The sequence below is a fragment of the Corythoichthys intestinalis genome, chromosome 9 (genome assembly GCF_030265065.1).
Source record: "Corythoichthys intestinalis isolate RoL2023-P3 chromosome 9, ASM3026506v1, whole genome shotgun sequence".
Taxonomy (NCBI): domain Eukaryota; kingdom Metazoa; phylum Chordata; class Actinopteri; order Syngnathiformes; family Syngnathidae; genus Corythoichthys; species Corythoichthys intestinalis.
In genome coordinates this window covers 35,214,325-35,242,050 of record NC_080403.1, presented here as the reverse complement: position 1 = coordinate 35,242,050, position 27,726 = coordinate 35,214,325, and the positions used below count along the sequence as shown (strand labels likewise).

General features: G+C 38.8%; 1 protein-coding gene across 2 annotated transcripts; it reads left to right on the top strand.

Annotated features, from left to right (window-relative positions):
* Nucleotides 1-1,233: 1,233 nt before the first annotated feature.
* On the top strand, nucleotides 1,234-27,652 carry eogt (EGF domain-specific O-linked N-acetylglucosamine (GlcNAc) transferase). Of its 2 annotated transcripts, XM_057846937.1 has the most exons (17): nucleotides 1,234-1,397; nucleotides 6,844-7,077; nucleotides 10,845-10,948; nucleotides 11,678-11,786; nucleotides 13,042-13,136; nucleotides 13,202-13,306; nucleotides 17,659-17,765; nucleotides 17,866-17,969; nucleotides 18,327-18,419; nucleotides 18,685-18,756; nucleotides 18,953-19,039; nucleotides 20,757-20,825; nucleotides 21,902-21,963; nucleotides 22,567-22,686; nucleotides 22,968-23,070; nucleotides 27,314-27,473; nucleotides 27,572-27,652. In XM_057846937.1, the coding sequence occupies exons 2-16, from the start codon at nucleotides 6,859-6,861 to the stop codon at nucleotides 27,458-27,460; spliced, it is 1,596 nt and encodes a 531-aa protein (XP_057702920.1). In that variant the 5' UTR covers nucleotides 1,234-1,397; nucleotides 6,844-6,858; the 3' UTR covers nucleotides 27,461-27,473; nucleotides 27,572-27,652. The 2 variants fall into 2 exon arrangements, with proteins under 2 accessions (XP_057702920.1, XP_057702921.1); XM_057846938.1 differs by lacking the exons at nucleotides 20,757-20,825; nucleotides 27,572-27,652 and having other exon boundaries at nucleotides 1,235-1,397; nucleotides 27,314-27,466.
* Nucleotides 27,653-27,726: the final 74 nt, after the last annotated feature.

Here is a 27,726-nt window from a genome sequence, read left to right as displayed (position 1 = left end):
TTACTTTGTTTTTTCACGACAGAAAAGGTAATACCAGTGGCAGTCAGATACCATTTTAATTTCTTTCACGTCATTCATTGTCAGACAGAAGCAGCACGGCAAAACGTGGCTTACCTCTTCGTCCTTTGTGGGACTTTGGCCCCCAACAAAATGTTACTGCATATGAAGGTGAATGGCTTCACCTTGCTGGTGTTAAACTGGTGTCTTGGATATCCGCACAAGTTGATACATTCTTCACATTTTTCCCTCTGAGTTTTTGGCTTCGGGAAACGTATGAAGAAAACGTCCTTCATATGTCGTAATGTCTAGTCGTTTCTACAAGTTCCATAGCAGCAGTGTTTACTCGGCATGTTCTTTCTTGAAAGATTACCACCAGAAAATAAGCAGTAATAACATGGATCGTATGTGAGGGCGTGTCTATGTTGACCCACTTCCGGGTACGACGGCGACGTCACGGTCAAAAATAGCATTCGTGCAGTACGCTATTGGCTGACATAATGACACGTGATCAGCATAGATAGTTAGCTCTGATAGGTTCAAATGCACGTTTTCTGGACCGACAAATAAAGAACAATTGAATAAGATTGTTGAATTAATGCGATAAAAAGGGCAATGCAACAGAAAATTGATCAGACCTTTAGGAGAAACGAAAGAGTTGAACAGGCTTATTTTATTTTGTTTGATTGATAAGGAGGTTCATATTCTGAACATCTTCCATGTCAATGTGCACTTTGTAGCTACTTAGTTTTGTTTGTTTATGTTTGGCTACTTATTTAAAATTAAATAAATTAAAAAAAAAAAAAAAAAATCTGGTTCCTTGGCGACCTTCATGTCAGGGAGTTCCGGCAAGAAATTCTGCCCACTTTTACCCCTGGGTAAAGGACATTTGAAACACGATTTAAAAATAAATAAATAAATAAATAAAAAATTCTGATGCACATAAGGTACGAGAATGTAATTCAAAGTTGTTGTTTTTTTCCTTTGAGAGGCAAAACAAAAAATTTCACATTTAGCTGAAGTGCTTTGGAACCAGTGGAATTGTTACAATGACGTGAACTAAATGTTTGCTTGTTGAAATCTGATAGAGACATGCAAAAATGTCTGCATAGGGAAAGGGGAAATTTGGGAACGTGGGAAATGGAATGGAAATCAACGTGTTGACAATAGTTCCTAAGATACAGTACTGTAAACGAGTTAAACAATTTGATTTTGACATTGGAATGACTGGAAAATTGCAGTAAGTGGTAAACAAGCGTTGCTCACAGAGTATGTTATTTTGTGGACACGTGCGCCGCCTGCGGTCATAGTGATTCACTACACATGCCGATTTCCGGTGGTATGGCGACTACCGGCGCGAGCTGCGCTTCACTCTGGCGAAAAATAAGTTGTGCATTCAGGTAAACTTGACCCACGCATTCAACATATCGCAGCATAATAGCCAAGTGATTTTGATCTGTGTGCATGCAATGCTTATCGTACAGCATACATTATTATTATTCCGCAATGGTGCATGACCTTAGCGTCCTGATAGCGTTGTTTCTGGACAAACTCTCCAGTTTGTATCAACGCTGAATATAATTTCAACATTCCGCGTTGAATATTTCAAACCAGCTTAGAACATGTTCAAAAAACAACGCGAGCAAAATAGCTAATTACAACGTTATTACCTACGCACCCTGAAGTGTGATGATATAAGCGAATGTTAGCATAAAGTTTGACATCTGCTCGATAGAATTAACATCAGTAGTCGACTACAGGAGATATAAGTGCGCCAAAAAAAAGGGTAATGGTGAGACGTTTGTAATGATTTTAGACGTTTAGGCAAGTGACTAATTTTTGGTAATTAAAAAAAAAAAAAAAAAAGAAAGAAAGAAAGAAAGAAAAAAAAAAAAAGAAACAAAACGTTAACCCAAAGAGACCTGGCGTCCTCGTGCGTGGACATCATATTTTGTGTCATAATAATACTGTACTGTGTTATCAATATTAGCATTTTGCATACTGTTTACATGACTTAAAATGTAATGTTGAGATACGCTGCTGGCCAAAAGTATTGGCACCCCTGCAATTCTGTTGGATAATGCTCAATTTCTCCCAGAAAAGTGATTGCAATTACAAATGCTTTCTTTGTGTTTTCTTCCTTTATTTCGCTTGCAATGAAAAAACGCAAAAGAGAATGAAAAAAAAAAATCAAATCATTATCATTTTACACAAAACTAAAAAAACTGGCCGGACAAAAGTATTGGTACCCTCAGCCTGATAGTTGGTAGCACAACCTTTAGACGAAATAACTGCCAACAACAATCGCTTCCAGTATCAATCAGTGAGTTTCTTACAATGCTCTGCTGGAATTTTAGACCATTCTTCTTTGGCCAACTGCTCCAGGTCTCTTGAGATTTGAAGGGTGCCTTCTCCAAACTGCCATTTTCAGAAATCTCCACAGGTGTTCCATGGGATTCAGGTCTGGACTCATTGCTGGCCACTTTAGTAGTCTCCAGTGCTTTCTCTCAAACCATTTTCTAGAGCTTTTTGAAGTGTGTTTTGGCTCATAGTCCAGCTGGAAGACCCATGACCTCTGAGGGAGACCCAGCGTTCTTACACTGGGCCTTACATTATGCTGCAAAATTTATGTGTAGTCTTCAGACCTCATAATGCCTTGCACAGCAAAGCAACCCCAAAACATCAAGGAACCTCCGCCATGTTTGACTGTGGGAACAGTGTTTTCTTTGAAGGCCTTGTTTTTTCCCTGTAAACTCTATGTTGATGCCTTTTCTCAAAAGACTCTACTTTTGTCTCATCTGGCCAGAAAACATTGTTCCAAAACGTTTTGGCTTTCTCAGGTAAGTTTTGGCAAACTACTGCCTGGCTTTTTATGTCTCTGGGTCAGAAGTAGTGTTTTCCTGGGTATCCTACCATAGAGTCCCTTTTCATTCAGACGCCGACAGATAGTATGGGTTGACACTGTTGTACCCTGGGAATGCAGGACAGCTTGAACTTGTTTGGATGTTAGTCAAAGTTCTTTATCGACGAGATGAATAGAATGCTTGATATTGTGTGAGCATGTCTAGCTCTCAGCCAAGGGGTGCTGGATTTGAATCCCGACAGTCGGTAAAGAGCTTGCGTGTCCTCATGGGGTGAGTTTTCTCCAGTCCTCCAGTTTATTTCCACATTTGCGTAATAAATCTGATTGAAATCAGGAGAAGCGCTAGAAAATGGACGGATGTGTATTTGTATCCATATGCTCACAAGCAAACATTCAGAGTTATATTAATTATGGAATTGCAGCACTACCTTTAGCTGGAGCTGCATGAAGCCTGCAATCTTTACTTGTAGGGGTGCGAACCTCTTGGTACCTCACGATTCGATATGATTTGCAATACAAAGCTCACAATAATGATGATCTGACGATATGGCGATACAACAATCCATTTGAACTGGGAGGGTGGCAGCGAATGAACTTCAAACGGATTGAACGTCTATGGCCGTCAGTGGCAAGCAATGCAAGGCATTGAAGGAATTTCGGGCCATTTCAGGTCATTACCTGTTGATTTTCAGTTACTTTCTGTTGATTTTGCGGTATGTCATGGGTCACTTCCTGTTTATTTTGAGTATCGAACAGGAAGTGACCCGTGAATCTCCCAAATGATTTGGCAGTGACTCAAACTCAACAGGAAATGACCTGTAAATGCCCTAAAATGAACAAAAAGTGACCTGTACATGCCCTGAAAATGAGAAAGAATGATTGTGAATGCTCTGGTTCTGAATGAACGAACGTTCCCAGTCTAAATGGATTGGGCGTCGAGCACTGTCAATGGCAGCCACTCCCACTTGTATGGTCATCAGTGACAGCCAATGCCAGGCAACAAGGTAATTTTGGGCCATTTCAGGTCATTACTTGTTATTTTCAGTCACTTCCGGTTGATTTTGGGGCATTTTATGGGTCACTTTCTGTTGATTATGGGTTACAGAACAGGATGTGACCTGGGAATGAATAGGTAGTGACTCAAACTCAACAGGAAATGACCTGTAAATGCCCTCAAATGAACTGAAAGTGACCTTTAAATGCCTCGAAAATCTAGAGGTGCACGATAATTATCGGTCCGATAATAGAAATTATGATGTCATCCCAATAAATCCGGTAGCAATATGTTATCGGGCCTATTAATATTTTTGCCACTGTGTCGGATTGGGACGTGTGCGTTTGTTGCCACTCCTGTTTTGCCAGTATGCAAGGTTTTGTTACTCTTCTAGAAGCAGTATTTTTCCATCACTGAGTTATAAACCTTACTATGGCAGTTAGCAAATGTTTGCATTTTACAGTGTTATGTTTACAAGTTTTTGAAAGGCCGTTTGGTTATTGATAGGCTTGCTGTCCTATAATTGCCAGGTTAAGAAAGTTGTTTCATGGACCATGACCAAAAACGTTTCATCTCCTGTTTCCCCAAATGTTTTATCTGCTGACAAAGCACAACACCTTTTGGGTTTATGTTTGTTTTAGATCAGTGCTCATTCTTCAGGGGAACACATCGTCAATGATATAGACTGATTGAATGTGATTGACTCAAATTATATTTATTTAAAAAAAATAATATGGGCACTTTTTTTGAAAGTCAAAACTAGAGATGTCGGGTCTGATATCGTCATTTTCAAAGTATCGGAATCGGCAAAAAAAATATCGGCCATGCCTTTTTATAATATATATATATGTATATATATATATGTATATTTTAATTAAATCGTTTACAGACATAATATGTTACACTCATCCAGAGTCTTTAGTTTAGGCTTAAGGTACCGATAACGGCGGTAATTAATTTTAAAAAAATGTATCACGTTAAATATTTATCGCAATTAATGCATGCATTGCACGACCCACTCACGCATTGTCGCGTGTGAATGCCATCTTTAGAATTTATTGTCATAATAAACAAATACAGTACTTATGTACTGTATGTTGAATGTATATATTTGTCCGAGTTTTATTCATTTTTTTTCTTAATGCATTTCCAAAATGTATATCATCGGGAAAAAATATCGGGAATGATTGGAACTGAATCGGGAGCAAAAAAAAGCAATCAGATCGGGAAATATCAGGATCGGCAGATACTCAAACTAAAACGATCGGGATAGGATCGGGAGCTAAAAAACATGATCGGAACAACCCTAGTCAAAACTGTTCTTGTCTTTGTTTTGTTCATTGTAATAATGTTCATGTCATCATGAAAATTCTGGTTCAGTCAAAGGCAAATCTATGCTGAATCAACCACTAGTATTTTTTACCTACAGGTGTTCAAAAACTATATATAATAATAATAATATACATCGAAAAATTATATATATATTATCGGTTATCGTATCGGTATCGGCCTTGAGAAACAGGAAGTTATCGATATTGGTATCGGTTTCAAAAAATGGATATCGTGTACCCCTACGAAAATCGGAAAGAATGGTTTCGAATGAACGACCGTTCATTCCCCCTTCCCAGTCTTAACGGACTGGGCGTCCAACGCCGTCAATGGAAGCCATATAGTCAGGGGTGCACAGAATTTTTTTGCCCAGGTTCTCAGAGCAGGACCTGGAGATGTGACTTGGTCCTCATTGAGCTTGAGAGCTGACCCGCCTGATGCGATAAATTTATGACAAGCTTTACTTAGAGCCAATTAACTTTAATTAATTATATTAACAATTAATGCTTGATTAACATCAACTGGCACAACAAAATTGGCATTACTTTGAAGTGAAATGTAAAGAAATAAACATAAAAGCACCAATTCAAAATAAAGGGCATTATGCGGCTCCCACATTAACTCCAAGCCTTTTTAAAAGTGGGATGTCCTCCTCATAAGACCTCATTGAACGTGCATGTTTAGCTTTGTAAAATACGAGCAAAAACACGTTTGTCAGTGCATGTCGCTGTTCATTACCTTTATTCTGCGACTTGTCCATAGGGCGAGTGGGGTCATGTCTGACATCGATAGTTTGCCTAATTGCCACATGCTCTCTGTTTTTTTCGTGCTTTTCAAAGTTTGGATGGCTGAAATAGTGAAATTCTTTGACCCTACATAAAATGCGCTGCTCTTATCGGCGACATTGGGATTCTCACGGCACATTTTGTACCGCATTTCCGTGCGAGCATCATTTGTTTCTAGCCATGGTACCTCCTGTAGCCACTTTTCAGCAAAAGTCCTTTTTTTCGGTAGCTCCGGTGACGTCTCTGTCGTCTGTCTGTCTTTTGACGGGGGTGGGGGTACACGGAAGTAATTACTCAGTGTGGCCTGCCTCTTCGACATTTTGAGAAGTTATTTTCTCGTGTCCGCCGCAAATACAGTGGTCAGCCATCGGTACGCAAAAGCGTATGGAAGCCGTTGAGGGCCAGCGCATTTGTCTATGTCCAGTACGCATGCGCGCATGCGGACCACCTATGTGCACCCCTGCATATAGTTAACTGAGACACAATTATGGTGGAAGATTTTGGTAGCAACTTGTTGGTTCCTTTTATTTTTTGAAAATTGATAACTTTTTTAAACGATATCTCGATTTTTGGCAGGAGCATATCGATAACTTTTTGGAATGCACGTAAGTATCACGATATATCACCATTTTGATATTTTGTCACACTCCTATTTATTTGTGTTTATATTCTGAGTTATGCTTACCCAAACAAAAGCCGGAAAAAGCCCATGCACGAGTACTTCCTGCAGCTGGCGGTTTCTTTATGTGGGACTCAGAGCTGCTTGGAATGTTGTTCCCACATATGACATGCCCACATATTGTCCCAATGTGGTGAGAGGGGTTATGCTCCTTACCAAATTTACAGCATTGTATTTCCCTCTTTTTTGACTTCAGGTTTCAGCATCCCACATGCATGCAAGTGTGAATCTTGCTATGCTGCTCCTGGCAGTGTTGGATATATTCTTTTCTGCTGTCGCGGTCACCAGTGAGAACAGCAACCACAGAACATCAGCACCAACTTTCAACTTTAGCAGCATTTCCCTGCCGCTGGAGCACATACCTTTTTTCCTGTACAACAACAAGAAAGTTGCCAAACTCTGCAGGCTTGACCCGCTCTGTCCTTTTAAAGTAAGATACTCTATGTACGTTGTCAAAATAGCCCTAGTGTATAGAGAATGGCCTTTGTTGTGTTGATTCTATTTTGGTCTTTTGATGCTTATTTGGAAATCTCTAAAACACACATCTTTTTAAATGTGTTCCAAGTATGGTTACTCTGTTGGAAGGTTTGGTAAGATATCAAATTGCTTAGCTGTAGCTACTGTTACTGATTTACCTTTAATACATAAAAAAAAATTAAAAGCATGAAATGCAAACGTCGACCTCAAATATTTCTTACAGACCCTGTCGTCATTTTCATTATTTGTTTCTATACACGTTAATCATGTTTAAACAAAGTGCTGAAAAAATATGCAATGACTAAGAACAATTTAGTGCTGCATTGCTGAGACTCTTTTTCACTTTCCCTGGGGGGCCACATTTCATTGGCTGGGCGAGCCCGAGGACTGGCATTAGTAGGCTTTGACCGACCCACTAAATAATGACTCAGCCTTGTCAATCCTACGTAGTAAAAAAAAACACATTTACAGTAAAATACCCACAGCTGAAGTTGCCAGAACCTTACCTTTTTACCTTTAAAAAACAACAGGAAAACCATAATATACGCCCACAATTTGGCACAATTGCAATCCCTCATTTACAGAGGTGGGTAGTAACGCGTTACATTTACTCCGTTACATTTACTTGAGTAACTTTTTGAGAAAAATGTACTTCTAAGAGTAGTTTTACTAAGCCGTAGTTTTTACTTATACTTGAGTAGATTTGTGAAGAAGAAACGCTATTCTGATTCCGCTACTTTGGGCTACGCTAGTCGTTACATTTTTCCTCTTTATGATTTTACTTTTTTTTCCCCAGAGACGCCAACAGTGGCTCAAGCAGTTTTACCAAACACATCACAATAATAATCACGTCACTCCATTATATAGTGGGGAGAACAAGTATTTGATACACTGCCAACATTGGCAGTGTATCAAGCTTCAATCACATGGTGTCTTTAAAGCACCGTAAAAAATTAAGGATTTCAAATAGAACACCGCCATCAACATGACTCGAAAGCGTGGATTTTAATGTCTCTCCCTGTTTTAATTCGGCACCGATTGACTACAGAAAACCGGAGATATAATCCTTTTAGTTTCATAAGAGGAAATATGTTTTCTCCACTAGAGGGCACTCATGCTCTTTGGATGAATATTGCTTAATTTCTGTAGATTGTTTTTGTCTCGCCGTAATTAGTTTTTTGTTTGTTTGTTGTATTTCGTTGGCTTAATCTAGTTATGTAATATGTATAATAATAATAACAGTTCATAGAGAAAATTTTGTGCTGAGAAAAAAATACCCTAGTTCAGGGGTCCCCAAACTTTTTCCTGTGAGGGCCACATAACCCTTCTCTTCTCTGATGAGGGGCCGGGGTCAGTTTGTAACAGAAAAAGTGTGACGATTGCAGGAGTGCCTAAATGTAAAAATGTATTGTTTTTCAGAAAGCCACAATCAAATAACCCTTTCTGGATTCTTCACCGAACCAAAGTAAATAAAATAAAAATGATATAATATAATATAATATAGTATAATATAATATAATATAATATAATTAGGGCTGTCAAACGATTAAAATTTTTAAGCGAGTTAATCACAGCTTAAAAATTAATCGTAATTAATCGCAATTCAAACATCTCTAAAATATGCCTTATTTTTCTGTAAATTATTGTTGGAATGGAAAGATAAGACTCAAGACGGATATATACATTCAACATACTGTACATAAGTACTGTATTTGTTTATTATAACAATAAATCAACAAGATGGCATTAACATTAATATTCTGTCAAAGCAATCCCTGGATAGAAAGACTTATAGTTCTTAAAAGATAGATTTTAGTACAAATTATAGAAATTTTATGTTAAAACCCCTCTTAATGTTTTCGTTTTAATAAAATTGGTAAAATTTTCAATCAAAAAAATTAACTAGTAGCTCACCATTGTTGATGTCAAGAATTACACAATGCTCATGGTGCATAAAATCAGTCGCACCCAAGCGCCAGCAGAGGGAGACAAAAAACACAAGTAACAAGTGGACATGACACTGCTGTCATTTTAATCGGTTTGAGCGGGGCATATGCGTTAATTGCGTCAAATATTTTAACGTGATTAATGAAAAAAATTAATTACCGCCCGTTAACGCGATAACTTTGACAGCCCTTAATATAATATAATATAATATAATCAGGGGTGCACATAATTTTTTTGCCCAGGTTCTCAGAGGAGGACCTGGAGATGTGACTTGGTCCTCATTGAGCTTGAGAGCCGACCCACCTGATGCGATAAATTTATGACAAGCTTTACTTAGAGCCAATTAACTTTGATTAATTATATTAACAGTTAATGCTTGATTAACATCAACTGGCACAACAAAATTGCCATTACTTTGAAGTGAAATGTAAAGAAATAAACATAAAAGCACCAATTCAAAATAAAGGGCATTATGCGGCTCCCACATTAACTCCAAGCCTTTTTAAAAGTGGGATGTCCTCCTCATAAGACCTCATTGAACGTGCATGTTTAGCTTTGTAAAATGCGAGCAAAAACACGTTTGTCAGTGCATGTCGCTGTTCATGACCTTTATTCCGCCCTATTCCGCCGCATGTCCATAGGGCGAGTGGGGTCCTGTTTGACATCGATAGTTTGCTTAATTGCCACATGCTCTCTGTTTTTTTTGTGCTTTTCAAAGTTTGGATGGCTGAAATTCTTTGACCCTACATAAAATGCGTTGCTCTAATCGGCGACATTGGGATTCTCACGGCACATTTTGTACCGCATTTCCGTGCGAGCATCATTCGCTTCTAGCCATGGTACCTCCTGTAGCCACTTTTCAGCAAAAGTCCTTTTTTTCGGTAGCTCCGGTGACGTCTCTGTCGTCTGTCTGTCTTTTGACGGGGGTGGGGGAACACGGAAGTAATTACTCAGTGTGGCCTGCCTCATCGACATTTTAAGAAGTTATTTTCTCGTGTCCGCCGCAAATAGAGTGGTCAGCCATCGGTACGCAAAAGCGTATGGAAGCCGTTGAGGGCAAGCGCGTTTGTCTACGTCCAGTACGCATGTGTGGACCACTTATGTGCACCCCTGAATATAATATAATATAATATCATGTAATATAATATAATATAATAATACTGTATTAATTAAATAGATAATAACCAAATAACCATTGCTCAGTTCTTCACAGAAAAAAGCCAGGACATAAATAACTCTATTGAAAAAAAAAAAAAAAAAAAAATTGTTTTTTTTTTTTTTTTTACAATTTTTTTTTTTTTTTTGTTCAGGGGGCCGGACCAAATGTGGCTGCGGGCCGTATCCGTCCCGCGGGCCGTAGTTTGGGGACCCCTGCCCTAGTTTAAAAAAAATTAAAAAAACATCTTAAGCAGTTACTCACAATGTTACTCATTACTTGAGTATTCTTTTCATCAAATACTTTTTTACTTGTACTTGAGTATATTTTTTGGATGACCATTTTTACTTTTACTAGGTTACTATTATTTTTAAGTAACACTACTCTTCCTTTAGTAAAAATTTTTGGCTACTCTCTCCACCTCTGCTCATTTATTATAACTTGGCTCATGTCTTGTGTTATTTGGGCTGGGCGGAATAATTCACAATTAAACAGCCGGTCAGCTTGGCACGTCAGAGAGATCCGAAAAGTAGGTCTGTTGTTAACAATGACTTTGTTAACAATCATGTACAATACAGTTCACTATGCTAAATTGATTTATTTATTTTCATTTTCAGCCCATTGCTTTGCTGAATTTGTCCTCCTGTTGGGGTTACGAGAAGAACTGCGATCCGGAGAACCGTTTCAATTATCCGATCTGCGATAAAGCTGACTCTGGATGGTACTACTCCTACTTCAAAAATTCAAATCATGGGCTCTGTTTTTATACATAGAAAAATGTAGACTGGTGCAATAACGCATTTTAGACCATACTGTATGTTGTTAATTTGGTGGACACGCTAGGTTTGCATTTGAAAGAGAACGGTTTGGGCTGCCCCAGGTGTGAAACATCCTCTGCCAATGACAATGGCTTCTGGCAATCCCTTTGTTAACAGTGGTGCAATCACATTCTGTATGGACACATGTCCGTGTGAAAGAGTATGCTGCTATTAATGCATGACTGGAACATGTCACTTTTCACACCCAGTGTGACAACAGACATCCTAAGTGGGAACCCTCATTATAGAGCTGACCTCATGTATGGTATCTATCCCAATATCCAATCGTTTAAAAAACATACTATTTTAATAATGTTCTACTTTTAAATGAATCGTTTTCTTAGATGATATATTGCCGTATTGACAATCCTAACACATCACATGTCTGGGGAAATCACAATCTGTCTGCCTGTGCCTAAATCAACGCACCAAAATAATTAGATGACCTGTGCCACAAATTAAACATACTTTCTAATTGTGAATAGACCATCTTTCTGCCACCAAACTGTCAATCTGCCGAGTGTATCTTCAAGGACTCGTCCACGCTACAGTTCTTTAATTTCTTGGATAACTTTGTGCTGTGTCTTTATGGAGTTGTACTGTATATCCATCTACATATGTTTTTATATTAGGGTAGATTCGCTGGAGGCAGCCCAGGACCTTTTCTGGAAGCAGGCTGATTTTGGTTACGTCAAGGAGCGTCGCTCTGAGCTCAAAACACTTTGCAAAGCCAGCAAGCCTGTAAGTCTGCTCATTTCCTTACTTCCCACAGTGTGAGTTAACAGGAAAAAACAGCAGACATTGTACTCTAGATGCACGCACATTTTTTAACACATGCCCCAGGGGTAGACTATTAGTGAAATTAGCCACTGGCCCCACTATCAAAACCACTGTCCCAGGTCAACATGTCAGTTATTGATCTCAGTAATCACGAAAAAGAACAATTTGCTTAAATAACATGAATAACATGTTGTTCTTTTTTTGGTAGATGTAATGAAAAGTGCAGCAAAATCACATCCATAATGATTCCATAATCACTCCAGTATAGGCAACATTTTTTCCTGGGACCTCCAGTTGGAGGCGTGTCTGGGCAAAGCTTTCCTGTCTTCCCCTTACCGCCCTCTGGAAGTCTCCCCCGGCTCGGTTGTCGTGGCAACAATTTAGAAGTCAAATCGATGACTAAGGCAATTATGGTTAACAACTTTCAAGCTAGACTGTCATTATGATGATATTATTTTCTATTCACGCGGCTGATTTATGTTCATACCATGGGTTTCATACTCGTTAACATTTTCTGACTTACTTGTCTGCATATGGGGGCATTTATCTGGACACCTCACAATAAACCTAGTTTTTTTCCGCATCGTAGCTGAGCCAAATCCAGCGGTCTAGCCACTGAGGATGAAACTTTCTCTTCCTTTTCTTTTTATATTGGATTTTGCTTTCCCTCAAGTCCTCCGGTGACTTCCACTTTCTTGATTAGTCATTTTTTTCCTGGTGCTTGGCCGGGTCCTGGGGGTTTCAGAAACATGTTGCCTTGTAGTATAATGTTAGGTGAGTACTGAGATACTGACAATCAATCAGTAGCAGTGATCAGGCTTCACGCGTTCACGCGGGAGCAAGCAAGCGAACAAGGTGTGTTTACGCCATACCGAGAGCAACGGCTTGCTGCATAGACTATAAGGTTGTCTTTGATTAAGATGCTGTAACGTCATCAAAACACGGAAACACTGGCAATTAATGTGAAATAAGATTTTTTTTTTTTTTTTTTAGATCGACTCATTATTTTTACTTGCCCCACTGGGCCAGTGATTGGAGCATTCTGGTGGTCATGACGGTTTTCAAAGCACGTCCAGTTATATTGTCGACCCCTGCATGTCCATAGACAGCACATAGATCAGATTAATAATAAGTAGTTTAACACTAAGATGAAATTACACATATATAATAATATTAATAATCATTGTGATAAACATTTCTTGCAACATTTCTCCAGGGAGACTCTTCTTTGAGATGCACTAGTCATGCAAGATTCTGTAAGGCAACTAACCTTTACCTGGACTTGCGGAAACCACGCAGAAGTCATGAAAGGTCACTTGACTAAATAAGACAAAATATTTATTGAAAGTCTGTGACAGCTCATGTTTATGCTGCAGGTACAAGGAGGACTTCATTCAGAAAGGTGAGATTGGTGGTCATTGCAGACTCAACAAGCAAGCACTTGCAGCAGCTGGCGAGCACAAGAGCCCATTGCAGTCTTGGTGAGAGAGCAGGGCTTAATTTGTGCCGGATCCTGCAGGAACTGGACCCGGTACTTCTTGATTTCGGCCTCACTGTATTCCAAGACTTATTTGGGCCAATCCGCCTCCTTATTGACCTGCTCTAATGTACTCAACTTGTAGACCTGGCAACAGTTGTGGAGTATTACATTCAACAGCAAGTGTTATCGGGTGTGACCACTGGGTGGCTCTGTTGTATTATTTAGCATTTATACAGTGCCTTGCAAAAGTATTCGGCCCCCTTGAATCTTGCAACCTTTCGCCACATTTCAGGCTTCAAACATAAAGATATGAAATTTAATTTTTTTGTCAAGAATCAACAACAAGTGGGACACAATCGTGAAGTGGAACAACATTTATTGGATAATTTAAACTTTTTTAACAAATAAAAAACTGAAAAGTGGGGTGTGCAATATTATTCGGCCCCTTTACTTTCAGTGCAGCAAACTCACTCCAGAAGTTCAGTGAGGATCTCTGAATGATCCAATGTTGCCCTAAATGACCGATGATGATAAATAGAATCCACCTGTGTGTAATCAAGTCTCTGTATAAATGCACCTGCTCTGTGATAGTCTCAGGGTTCTGTTTAAAGTGCAGAGAGCATTATGAAAACCAAGGAACACACCAGGCAGGTCTGAGATGCTGTTGTGGAGAAGTTTAAAGCTGGATTTGGATACAAAAAGATTTCCCAAGCTTTAAACATCTCAAGGACCACTGTGCAAGCCTTCATATTGAAATGGAAGGAGCATCAGACCACTGCATATCTACCAAGACCCGGCCGTCCTTCAAAACTTTCTTCTCAAACAAGGAGAAAACTGATCAGAGATGGAGCCAAGAGGCCCATGATCACTCTGGATGAACTGCAGAGATCTACAGCTGAGGTGGGAGAGTCTGTCCATAGGACAACAATCAGTCGTACACTGCACAAATCTGGCCTTTATGGAAGAGTGGCAAGAAGAAAGCCATTTCTCAAAGATATCCATAAAAAGTCTCGTTTAAAGTTTGCCACAAGCCACCTGGGAGACACACCAAACATGTGGAAGAAGGTGCTCTGGTCAGATGAAACCAAAATTGAACTTTTTGGCCACAATGCAAAACGATATGTTTGGCGTAAAAGCAACACAGCTCATCACCCTGAACACACCATCCTCACTGTCAAACATTGTGGTGGCAGCATCATGGTTTGGGCCTGCTTTTCTTCAGCAGGGACAGGGAAGATGGTTAAAATTGACGGGAAGATGGATGCAGCCAAATACAGGAACATTCTGGAAGAAAACCTGTTGGTATCTGCACAAGACCTGAGACTGGGACGGAGATTTATCTTCCAACAGGACAATGATCCAAAACATAAAGCCAAATCTACAATGGAATGGTTCAAAAATAAACGTATCCAGGTGTTAGAATGGCCAAGTCAAAGTCCAGACCTGAAAGCAATCGAGAATCTGTGGAAAGAGCTGAAGACTGCTGTTCACAAACACTCTCCATCCAACCTCACTGAGCTCGAGCTGTTTTGCAAGGAAGAATGGGCAAGAATGTCAGTCTCTCGATGTGCAAAACTGATAGAAACATACCCCAAGCGACTTGCAGCTGTAATTGGAGCAAAAGGTGGCGCTACAAAGTATTAACGCAAGGGGGCCGAATAATATTGCACGCCCCACTTTTCAGTTTTTTATTTGTTAAAAAAGTTTAAATTATCCAATAAATTTTGTTCCACTTCACGATTGTGTCCCACTTGTTGTTGATTCATGACAAAAAATTAAAATTTTATATCTTTATGTTTGAAGCCTGAAATGTGGCGAAAGGTTGCAAGGTTCAAGGGGGCCGAATACTTTTGCAAGGCACTGTATATGCATGTGCCTTTAAAAGTAGACGCGATTGGGGTTTGATATATGCTGAAGAGAGAAGTCAGTCGGACGGCGGTGGTGAATGGCACTGTTTGTTGAGTTGTGGCCGACAGTGGCTCGTTGTACTTTTTTACGCTACTTTTTTTAATGCATTTTGTTGTCGTATGTTAATCAAGTGAGTAAAATGAACATTGAGACTCTTTTACCTCTGGGTGCTCTCACAAGGGAATTACACTAATATGCTGCTGTGTTCTTGTCAACGTTGTCTATATGAGCTTTCGTTCACTAAAAAAAAGTGACGAGACGTCAAGACGCCCATCTCAGTCTCTAAACAGAGTCCTGCACACAACATACAGTGGGGAGAACAAGTATTTGATACACTGCCAATGGGTTTTCCCATTCGCAGTGTATCAAATACTTGTTCTCCCCACTGTATATATGTTCCATGTGCTAAAGAATGTATTTTTACAATAACTCACAATTCTATTTTGTGTAAAATGATATTTTCCGCTTGTCATCAACGTTTACCATGGCCGTTAGGAGTGGGAACCTCAGGGCACCTCACGATACGATACGATTCGCGATACAAGGCTCACGATCAGTGTTGTTAATAACGGCGTTACAAACGGCGTTATTTTTTTCAGTAATGAGTAATCTAATTAATTACTTTTCTCATCTTGGCAACGCCGTTACCGTTACTGAGGCGGGAAAGGCGTGCGTTACTATGCGTTACTAAGTTGGTTGAATAAAAAAAAGTCTGAGAGAAACGGATTCACGGGGACGAGAGCAGAGCAGGAGTGGGGAAGACGCCGTTGCAACCGCGATGCTAGATGGCTCCAATAATACCTGACTGCAGCCATAGCCGACAAACTACGCCCACATGACACGGTAGATATCATATTATAGAACTTGATGCAGATGGCAGACACTGCTGCATTGCCAACATGTTTTAAGGACTACATGCGTTTGTAAACAGCCGCCATCTTAAAGCAGTAGACCTCTCAGGAAGGCCCTGATGTAGAGATCCTTCCTAGCGAACCTAAGTAATTTTTTTAAATCTAAAATGCTCCTAAATCGGCAAAATCTTAACTTAAATCTATCTTTAAATGATGAAACAGTTTTAAAACTTACACATGTTTAAAGTAGACAGAAGGGAACTAATGCAATAACGGGAGAAATTTTAACAACTTTAACGATTTATTCACAACTTTAAATGACTTCCACACATAGCAAAGGTTACTAGCTAGTTATCGCAATACCCTTGTGTCTAGTTAAGTGGAGGGTAAAGAATTGGGCTTGGGCCAATTGTCCCCCAAACCCTTTAAGCTTCACATTGTGTGACCTGTTTTTTTTTTTTTTTTTTTGGAGGAAAAAAAAAAATCACTAGTTACTTTGCCAAGTAACTAATTACTCTTACATTCAGGTAACTGAGTTACTAACGCAATTACTTTTTGGGAGAAGTAATTTGTTACTGTAATTAATTACTTTTTTAAAGTAAAATTAACAACACTGCATGGCACTAAATGCGTTAGTAGACAGCCGCCATCTTAAAGCAGTAGACTTTTTAGGACGGCTCTGTTGTAGAGAACCTTCCTAGCGAACCTAAGTAACTTTTTATCTAAAATACTTCTAAATCGGCAAAATCTTGACTTGAATCTATCTTTAAATGATGAAACAGTTTTAAAACTTTCATATGTCGAAAGTAGAGAGAAGGGAACAAATGCAATAATGGGAGCAATTTTAACAACTTTTAACAGTTGATTCAGGGTAAAGGGTAAATTAGGGTAAAGAATTGGGCTCGGGCCAATTGTACCAAAAACCTTCACAAAAAACTTCACATAGTGTGGCCAATGTTTTTGTTTTTTTTTTTTTGGAGGGAAAAAAAAAGTAATTATCACCAATTACTTTGCCAAGTAACTAATTACTCTTACATTCAGGTAATTGAGTTACTAACGCAATTGCTTTTTGGGAGAAGTAATTTGTAACTATAATTAATTACTTTTTTTCAGTAAGATTAACAACACTGCTCACGATAACGATTATCTCACGATATCACGATACAGCGATTATCGATATATTGGTCAGAAATTTGATACATGATATTCTACGATACAACTGTTGAAACGAAAAAAAAAAGATATTTCGAAATAGAAAAAATACTGTTTTATATACCTTTTCTGTGCAACATTGCTGTAAAATATAAATCTACTGCAAATTGTTTACCTGCACATATAGAGGAAACAAACCACAACCACCGATATCTCTTGGAGAGATTATGATGAATGGCTTCCTTAATTTAACCATTGTTCAAGTTACTTTTTTGCACACAATCATATAATTATTTCTGTATCTTTGTCACACTAATAAAACCGCATGTAGTGTTGCCAACAAGTAAATCACTCAGCACTGTATCTACCTTCTATCATATGTACAGAAAACACTCAATCACTATATTTCATTGACATTAGATTGCATTATTGCCTTTTATAGGTATGCAGAGCTTCAAACATACACAGAGTTGGACTCTAATCCTTTGCACTTGGAATTTTGTGACATCATAATAGAAAAACCCACAGTTTTCATGAAATTGGATGCTGGTAAGACAAAAAGATATTTATTGTTAAGAGACTTGATAAAATCAGTTGTCAAAATGTTTCCAGTCATGTGGTAATAATTATTATTGTTTGTTTTCACCAGGTGTGAACATGTACCATCACTTCTGTGACTTTGTCAACCTCTACATATCCCAGCACATTAATAACTCCTTTAGTTCTGACATCAACATTATTATGTGGGACACGGTGGGTATCTGATTTATTGGAATGACAAGCCTTCAATTTTTCTTGCTCTGAATTTAACTTGGAATATGTTACCATAAACCTACATAAATAAGAATATGAATAAATGTTTATTATGCATTTTAACTACTTGAGTACATTTATTTTAAGTTAGCTGAACAAAGGAGGGTACCATTCTAAAGGATGTGTTATAGGCTGTAATTTTAAAAATGAGAATCACAGGAACATTTTCTCCTAATGGGACCTAAAGTATTATCAGGGTTTATCTTAATATAAGACAACCGTTTTATATCAAATTATAGCCAAATAAAGACATTTCACATTTTTCACACGTTCCTTTTGTTCTGTGTATTTTGATAGAGCTTTTATGAATATGGAGATTTGTTCAGTGAAACATGGAAGGCTTTCTCAGAATCTGAGATCATTCATCTAAGGACCTATGATTTTAAAAGAGTAAGTAAAACTTTTATAAAGCTCAGTAATTTTGTATGGTGCATGTGCGGCAAAAGTTAGTCAAATACCCCAAATGATCCCATGACATGCAACGTTGAACTGAATGACCCACACTTTACTTTTTCATTGTAGTTGTTGCAATGACAATAAAGCAATCAAATACAATCAAATAGCAGTCATTTGTATTTCCATTTGTTCCTATGTACAGTATATGTGGAAATACATATTTACGATATATTTATTGTATGTTTATTTTTTTCCATAGGTATGTTTCAAAGATGCCTTTTTCTCTCTCCTCCCAAGAATGAGATATGGTCTCTTTTACAACACGCCACTTGTAAGTTGTTTAACAAGTATTGAATTGCCTATTTTTCAGCAGTTTGACCATAACACAGTGTTGAATTTGCCTTTGCCAAAAGTACGTTGTGAATCCTCTCTATTGTTCTTTACAAGTAACATGTACCGTACTTACCTACTTACATGAAGTACTGTGCTCACAGTAATTTAATTTATGTGCTGTATTTTTACGGCAGATCTCTGATTGCTACAGTGAAGGGATGTTTCGGGCATTCTCCCAACATGTTCTCCATCGCCTGAACATACCGCAGAATGGACCCATTGTAAGAAACAAAGAAAATAATTAAACCAGATATAAACAATAAAAAATTATCCCTTTGAGCAAAGGGTCCCATGTACAGTATAAACCCTTTGCCTTTCATGCCTTAACCTCATTAAAGTAATGGTAGTCATTATGATGTCTCTTGATAAATTACGTATCTCAATTAAGTAATGGTTGCACGTTGATTGATGTCATGTCACAGCAGCGAAAATGTCTTTTCTGCTTTGTTATTGCTCAAGGGCTGGGCTTAAATATTAAGGATTTGGGTCTCTCACCTTGGAAGCATTTGTTCGTCAGAAAACACGTGCAATAATAATATTGTTATATCTTTCAGTGCCTCTGACAATGCTAGATGTCCAATCATGTGGCTCTTCTCATTGTTCTGCTGTGAATTTAAATTAGTATGTCACTAGTAGACTCCTCCAGTGAGTCACCACCTTATCGTGGTGGAGGGATCTGTATCTCCCATGATCCTAGGAGCTATGTTGCCTGGGGCTTTGTGCCCCTGGCAGGGTCACCCATGGCGAACAGGTCGTAGTTGAGAACCCAGACAAACAATGGCTCACCAGACCTTTTATGATGAGTAACATTTGTGAGTTCCGCTTTCCCTCGCCTGGACACGGATCACCCTGGACCCTCTCTAGAACCAGGCATGGAGATAGTGCATGATGGCCAGCGCCTGCTGCACCCATGAGGCTCGGCCAACACAGCCCAAAAAGGCGTCATGGGTTCCCCTTCCTATGGACTCACCCTTGTGGGATGGCCAGGAAGACGGGGCGCATAGGCAATTGGTTGGAAGCCAAAGCAGGGGTCCTTGGCTGCAGAAGTTGGCTATTGGGACATGGAATGTCACACCTCTGGTTGGGAAGGAGCCAGTGCTATTGCGCGAGGTTGAGAAGTTCCAGCTAGATGTAGTCGGGCTCACCTTTATGGACAGCTCTGGCTCTGATACCACCCCTCTAGAGAGGGGTTGGACACTCTTCCACTCTTGAGTTGTCCACAGTGAGAGGCAACGAGCAGGTGTGGCCATGCTTATTGGCCCCGGGCTCAGTGCCTCTACATTGGGGTTCACCCCGGTAGAGGAGAGGGTAGCCTCCCTCTGCCTTTGGGTAGGGGTGCGGTTCCTGACAGTTGTTTGTACTTATGCACTAATGTAGGTTCTCAGAGTACCCAGCCTTTTTGGAGTCATTGTAAGGGGTGCTGGAGAGTCATCCTTCTGGGAACTAGTTCATTCTACATGGGGGCTTTAAATCTTTATGAGACCCAAGCTTTAATTTTTTTGTTTTGTTTTGTTTTTGCAATGAATTTTTCCAGGGGTTGCCAAGTCCGGTCCGCGAGAGCCTCAATTCAGCTTGTTTTCCATGTCTCCTTGCTCCAACATGTATGAATCAAATAATCAGGATCAGTGTCAGACTTCTTCAGAGCTTGCGTATGAGCTGAACATTCTAGCGTCTCGCGCTGTTAATCAAGCCTCTGAGTTATATTTGTACCCTATATTTATATGTTTATATACCGATGAACTACACTTATTCATAGCAAACTCAACTTTGAGGCTGCTGGCTGGTACATGAAGTAATTAAAAACAGTTATAAGAACAAAATTAACATAACTTCTGTTCAAACACTACTTTTTTAGTTTTGTATTGAGTTTGACATAAATAAAATTTAATTTTTCCACTTCACATTAGTTTTATTTCTAAAATTTCACAATATTTTTAGGCCGGGCGTATTCGTGTTACCTTGCTGGCACGCAGCACAGAATACAGACGAATAGTAAACCAAATTGAGGTGAGTCTAGCTCTTACCTCCTTTTCTTCTATGGCAAAATTTTTCAGTCATCTGTTTCCTTTCTCCTGCCTTGATTGTTCTCCACTTTGTCATCCTTTGTTAACATCTCCCCAGTCATGGGCTTGATAGCAGTTTTACAATATATCACGGTTTTAAAACAGTATCCATGTTTTAATTTTGCTTAATATCTTCGTTTGGCGGCAGCATTGTGGCATAATTGTCATTTACAGGTACCGTATTTTTCGGACTATAAGTTGCAGTTTTTTTCATAGTTTGGCTGGGGGTGCAACTTATACTCTGGAGCGACTTATATGTGAAATTATTAACACGTTATTACATCATTTCACATGGTATTTTGGTGTTTTGGAGTGACACTGATGGTTTGGTAAACTTGTTAGCATGTTCTTTATGCTATAGTTATCTGAATAACCCTTAATAGCTATGTTACGTTAAAATATCGGCCAGGTTCGCATTTCGTTGTTCATGCATCATGTAACATTATCATACTGTACACTTATTCAGCATGTTGTTCTCTATTGTATTTTTATTTTAAATTGCCTTTCAAGATGACATTTCTGTTCTATGTGTTGGATTTTATCAAGTAATTTCCCCCCCAAAATACGACTTATACTCCGGTGCGACTTATGTGCTTCCCCCCTTCATTGCGCATTTTTTGGCTGGTGCGACTTATACTCAGGTGCGATTTATAATCCGAAAAATACGGTAATTGAAAAGCTGGATATTTCTTTACACTTGTGAGTGGAAATAGCTCATAGATCATTAAAAAGTAGTAACATTTTATTTCTATCATCCTAAGCTTCCATGAGAAAAGCTAGCGATGAGGACGGCTGGTGCAGGGGCCATATTCTACAATTTTAAACAATGAATGCAAAGGAAATTGTTTTTCAGCATATTGAATTCACAAATACATTTGTAGGTTGCCGTTATACTGATGTGAACTTACAATAGCTCTTAATATATATTTTATCAATTCAAGTTTTAAACAAAATATCTGAAATTGACTTTCCAATTTCGTTTCCTTGATCCAGTAACTTTTTCTTGTGGTTTTATTGCAGCTCGTAAATGCGCTTAAAACTGTGGCGCAGCTGGAGGTCAGTGTGCATGACTACAAATATAAGTGAGTGAGTTTTGGGGGGGTAATATTCACCTGTGAAATGTTGCACTGCTAAAAATTTCATAGCAACCGCTGCCAGTAAAATTATATACCGGTAATTCAGGTTTACAGTAGGTTTACAGCACCATAACTGTATATTATTTTTAAAGCATAACTATGTGTTAGATTTATATTATTGTATACTGTCAATTGGCAACAATGCTGAATTATAAGTAATGCCATAGTTGTTTGAATAGGGCTCTGAAGTCATGCATTACTTGATACATACTCAACTGTCATGCTCAAGTCTTTCAATTTTAACGGTGCACCACATCCACTAGAGATTCTGCAACGGCTACACAAGGAGCAGTATTTTCTGTTCTGATGCCATTAATTTTCTATCTAGGGATCGATGGATGTGTCAAATTCAAATGATATGTAATATTTAAAAATTCTTTCTTCAGTGTTCACATTATACATATTCTTAACATGTTGTAAACTTTTATTCAGTGGTTCTGAATTGCCCATATAGCCTCTCTAAAACTCTAAAAGTTAAAATTATCTAATAGTGTAGCAATGTTTGGCCAGCAATGATAACTGGAGTGTGATTTTCTGTTGGTCTTTTAGGGATGTTCCATTCCTTGAGCAGCTAAAGATCACCCACAACTCCGACATCTTTATCGGAATGCACGGAGCAGGACTTACGCATCTACTCTTTCTACCAGACTGGGCTGTGGTCTTTGAGCTGTAAGTAACTCTCTGTTTATCTGTGAGTGTGACAGATATGAAGAGAAAAAGGGAACAGGCTAAGCAATGGGTTTGGCAGCAAGCTATCCTGAAAGCTTCCTATCAGCTACTTGGCAGTGAAATAATGACCAATTAAATAACAGGCATCCCTCACACCATTCCTTGAGGGGAATGAGTTTGATTGAGCACGTGTTCAAGACTGTGTATGTTTGTGCATGATTCAAATGACAGTGCAGACAGAGGACAGCAAGAGATGAAAGTTGTGCGTCTATCCCTCCCAGGTATAATTGTCAAGATGATGGTTGCTATCGAGATTTGGCACGGCTACGAGGTATTCGTTATGTGACTTGGCACAGAAAGGACAAAGTATTTCCTCAGGACAAGGTAAGGGAAACTCCATGATCAATTACTACTCCAACATATTGTCTAAATCACAGGTCTCAAACCGGTCCTCAAAGGGCCGCAGGGGGTACTGGATTTCATTCCAACCAAACGAGACAAATACCTTTTCACCAATCTGGTTTCTTACAAGTGTAATCAGTTGATTGCAATCAGGTGCTGCTTATGTTAGTAGAAACCTCATTGGTTGAACTGTTTGTGCTGGATCTGTTGGAACAAAAACCAGGACCCACTGCGGCCCTTTGTGGAGTCGGTTTGAGACCGCTGGCTCTAAATAATAGATACAGTCACAAAAACTGAGTTCTCCTGAAATTTGTGGCTTCATTTGCGTTTAAGATGCATTCAAAGTCTAATGACTAGGGCGACAACACACTTCCAAATGCACCCTTAGGTTGTGATAGCTCCATAGGCTTTGTTTGTGAGAAAATTAATTAATATCAGGCACAAGCTGACTCGTTGTCAAGAGAGGAAAGAGAAAGTCCTTGCTGTTGCTACAGAATAAACATTTAAGTCAATCTAAACATGACATGGCTTTCGCTGCTACACTAGCGTCGACAAAGCTTACCGGAAACTTAGTCAGGCTTGATTAAAAAAAAAAAAAAACTTAGGGGATTTTAGACATGAATAGTACTCCATCTGATGTTATTGACCACTACAGAGTGATTTTAAAAAGACGAATATGTATTCACTGTTCGATATGACAAGAGGATGCTTTGCTAGCATATATTAGCAATTTTCTACTAGCACTCTTTCTTTCTTCATTTATTAGATAAGGATATTTTTGATCAATAAAATATGTTTGTGTAACCTCTCTATGTAAATGTCCCATATTAAGACATGGAAACCTGCATTTTATAGTCAGGTGCGGCTTAAATACTTATTTTTCCCATAGGCCGAGTTTGACTTTTGTGTCAGGGGAGGCAAAACCTGTTGATGACCCCGAAACGCGGTATCAGCAATAAAATTAACTTACAAGATACTGTATATGCTCGGTTAGTAGCTTAGCTCATGCTTGTAAATACAGGCATCCCAGCTATGTGTGTGTGGGTGTGCGTGTGCGCGCGTTTTTCTGCGGAGAAGTAGACGCCAATTTTTGCGTTCCGCGGCAATAACCAATTTAATGCCAAGTTTTTCCAGTCACTTACATCATTGCGAACGGATCCTCACCGTGGTGAGTTTGAAAATGGCGGCAGGCAAAACAGGAGACTGCATCGTTTTTTTACTAAATCTTCCATCATATTTATAAACATACATTGAAAATGAGCGTTTTTTTGTTTCCCATCATTTTAGGGAAATTCTAAATCAGGCTGCTTAGGAAAGCTATGCTTTTGGCCAAGGACGTTGCCCATTGAATATGGTACGCCCGGTTATGGCTCTTTTGTACAATTAGCATCCTTAGTGGGGCAAACTGAAACCCTGCTGACCATTGTGGCGGTGCTCTCTGGCGTTTCATGGTCCACATCTTCAATCTTTGGCTCTCGCTCAGTAGTTGTTGTCGCTTTTAAAAGCTTAGGTTTGAAAACAATTACCTAAATCCTTCTTGTTTCTCCTGTCCTCAGGTGGTTTTGGCTAAGCAAAGCAAATGACCGTCTTTAATGTGCTAGTCACATGATCTGTTCGAAAATGAATTTTGACCCATTATAGATTTTTTTTCTTTTGTTCATTTCATTCATTTTTGTTAGTGGTTCTATTGCTTTACAACTTTTATAGACATGTTACCGGCAAAGTCTTAATTTTAAATTCATATGTAGGAAAGTCCATTAAATGCAATGATATTTTTGGCCACCAGGAGGGGCTATGACCCCCCCGCCCCTTAATCTCCAAGTATGATTTTTCCTTAAATTTTGTAAAATTTGGGTGGCGCGGCTGATAGTCAGGTGCACTCTATAGTCTCAAAATTACGGTAATTGTATATAAGTAATTCACAATTGTGTTCGTTAACTGCTGATGTGACCAAACGCGTTCAGTTCTGGAAGTTCATGCTGGAATCTTATTGTATGTAAGTTGAAGGAAAATTGTATTTTTGCTAACATCATAGACTTCATAATATATTGACGGGGCGCAGGGCCAAATCAGAGGGGGCCTGTTTAAAAAAAAATTAAAATTCAAATATTTTCAAAACCAAAGTTGCTACAGACCTAAAACTAAAACAGGCACCTAACCTACCTTAGACATATAAAAGTCTCCATGAGCAATGGCATCAAAAAATTTAAAAATTGTCCTTAATAAAATCCCGATTAATTATTTTTAATATAACAAAACTTAAAATGGCTATAAAATTCTCAGATTTCACACTAGATGCACAAAATTCACCAAATGCCGAGATAATTGCCTATATTTTAAAGATCAATAGCAATGCTTAACATATCATTGTTTTTGCCCAAAATATCAACTTAATTTTTTTTAATTTAGTGCAAATTTGACATGTTTTCTAGCGCTAAATAATTTCTCAATTTTCACATCAGAAACGTAATACTTGAGAAAAGCATGCAGAATCAATTAAAAATAATATTAAAATAAATTATAAATTCTATTTACAATTACAACTTATTTTTATTGAATTCCGATGTCACTATGGGCCTCACATCAGAAACGTAATACTTGAGAAAAGCATGCAGAATCAATTATAATTAATACTGAAATAAATTATAAATTCTATTTACAATCACAACTTTTTATTGAATTCCGATGTCACTATGGGTCATGGAGAGAGATGGCCGCTTGAGGAAAGCCCAGCTCTCCCCTGTCCACCAGCTCGACCAAGACGTCGAACATCACGGAGGGTGGGTCACCCCTGTCAAGCTCCTCGGCGATCTCCAAGTTCTCCTGCTGGGCAAGCTCCTGCTTGGCCTGGACCTTCCTGGCCAGGTAGCAGTCTTTCGTTGCCGGGTCCGGCTGATCGTCAGCCAGCTCCCTGGCAAGCTCGGCCAAGATCTCCTCCTCATCCTCTTTCTCCTCTAACTTGGCGTGATCCAGATCGGCCTGCGCATCCCCGGGGAAGAACCCGACAAGCTTTAGCAAGAGCAGGCGCTGGGTCGGCCTATTGCTGACCATGAAGTTCTTTACGCTGGTCCAGTAATCTTGCAGCTCCTTCCCCATAGTGGTTAAAAGCAAAAAAAAAAAAAATAAATAAAAAAAAAATAAAAAAATAAAACGGGCAGTTATCATTCATTTTACGTAAATACGTCAAAGTAGCAAAACAAAGAGCTTTTTAACTTAAAAAATCTTGTAAATAAATGGGTAAATCACTGATTTTTTTTTTTTTTATAGATATGAATGTAAAACAATCTAGATTGAAAAAGAGAGCTAATTTGGATTGGGATCTCTCTATGAGTGTGTGGAATAAAGCCGGTGACGCTATGATGTTTTGAATCTGATCAGAGATTCAAAGAGCCTGTTCAGGATTTATTTTTGATATACTTAAGAGAAAGATGAGGATTTGTGTGAAGGGAGGAGAGAGTTACTCTTGTGAGCTTTGCTGTTAAAGGGCCAGGATCGCAACAACTAAACTAAAGCACATATACACAATGGCTTTCCAAAAAGATTATTGGTTGAAAGCAAAAAAAAAAAAAAAAAAAAACCTAGTGAGAAATCCAATATGGCGGCCCTAGCAGCTAATTTTTCCCATTTTATTCATGTTTCAAAATGCATGCATGGTGTGAAAAATATAATAATTACCTTGAATCCTCGACCAAATCCCTCTTGAGACACTCATGCTTGCTTGTAGGCTTACTGTAATTTTCGTCCTGTCTCAACTTAAACCCAGCGTTAGAACGCATAGTGTGTTTGAGAATTGCTCTCCCTGCCTGGGGCCCAGGCTGGTGTGGGGTGGGCCGGCCCCCTACCTGAAGTGTCTATGACTAACATGCTAATCAATAATCTTAGACAGGTCTGCGTCTATTGTTTTTGTACAAAATGAAAACACAGTGATGGTTTAGCCCAAAAACATTAGCAAAACTGAAATGGTAACAAATTCCCCATCTCCTCAAGTCAGAATATCGTTTAGTATTTCTCTGTCTTTGCATGTTTTCAGCAATTATCTTGGTGTATTTAGAAACTCATTTCTAAATTTGTTACAGAAAAACTTGGAGGGTGGTACATTTTATAGAATTTATACTTATAGAACTGATGTATAATATGTGTGAAAGTGAGTTTAGGAAGGCATTGTGGAAAAGACTAACACCACCAGTTCTCCTTCTCTTTATATGACATCTAATGTCTTCCATAGGGTCATCATCCAACTCTTGGAAACCATCCCAAGTTCACAAACTACTCCTTTGATGTGGAGGAGTTTATGCGCATTTTGCTGGAGGCAGCAGTTTACATCACACAGCATCCCAAATGGCAGCATCATATCAAGCATGATGAACTATAAACTCATTCGTTGGGTAAAACAAAACCAAACTTTATGGGGCATTGTGATACTGTTATTGAGATTTCTTTTTTACGTCTATGGATCTCTGTAATCTATCAAATAATTTGCCAGGTCCTGTTGCCTTCGACGCTGATGAGGGAAATCTGTACACCAGAAACCTCAGAAGAGATGTGAGTAGTTGACACATCTGGAGAACAAAAAAAAAAAAAAACTTCGTCATTACCTCCGCCAAAACTGCTTCATTTCACACCGATAGAATTGGCTAA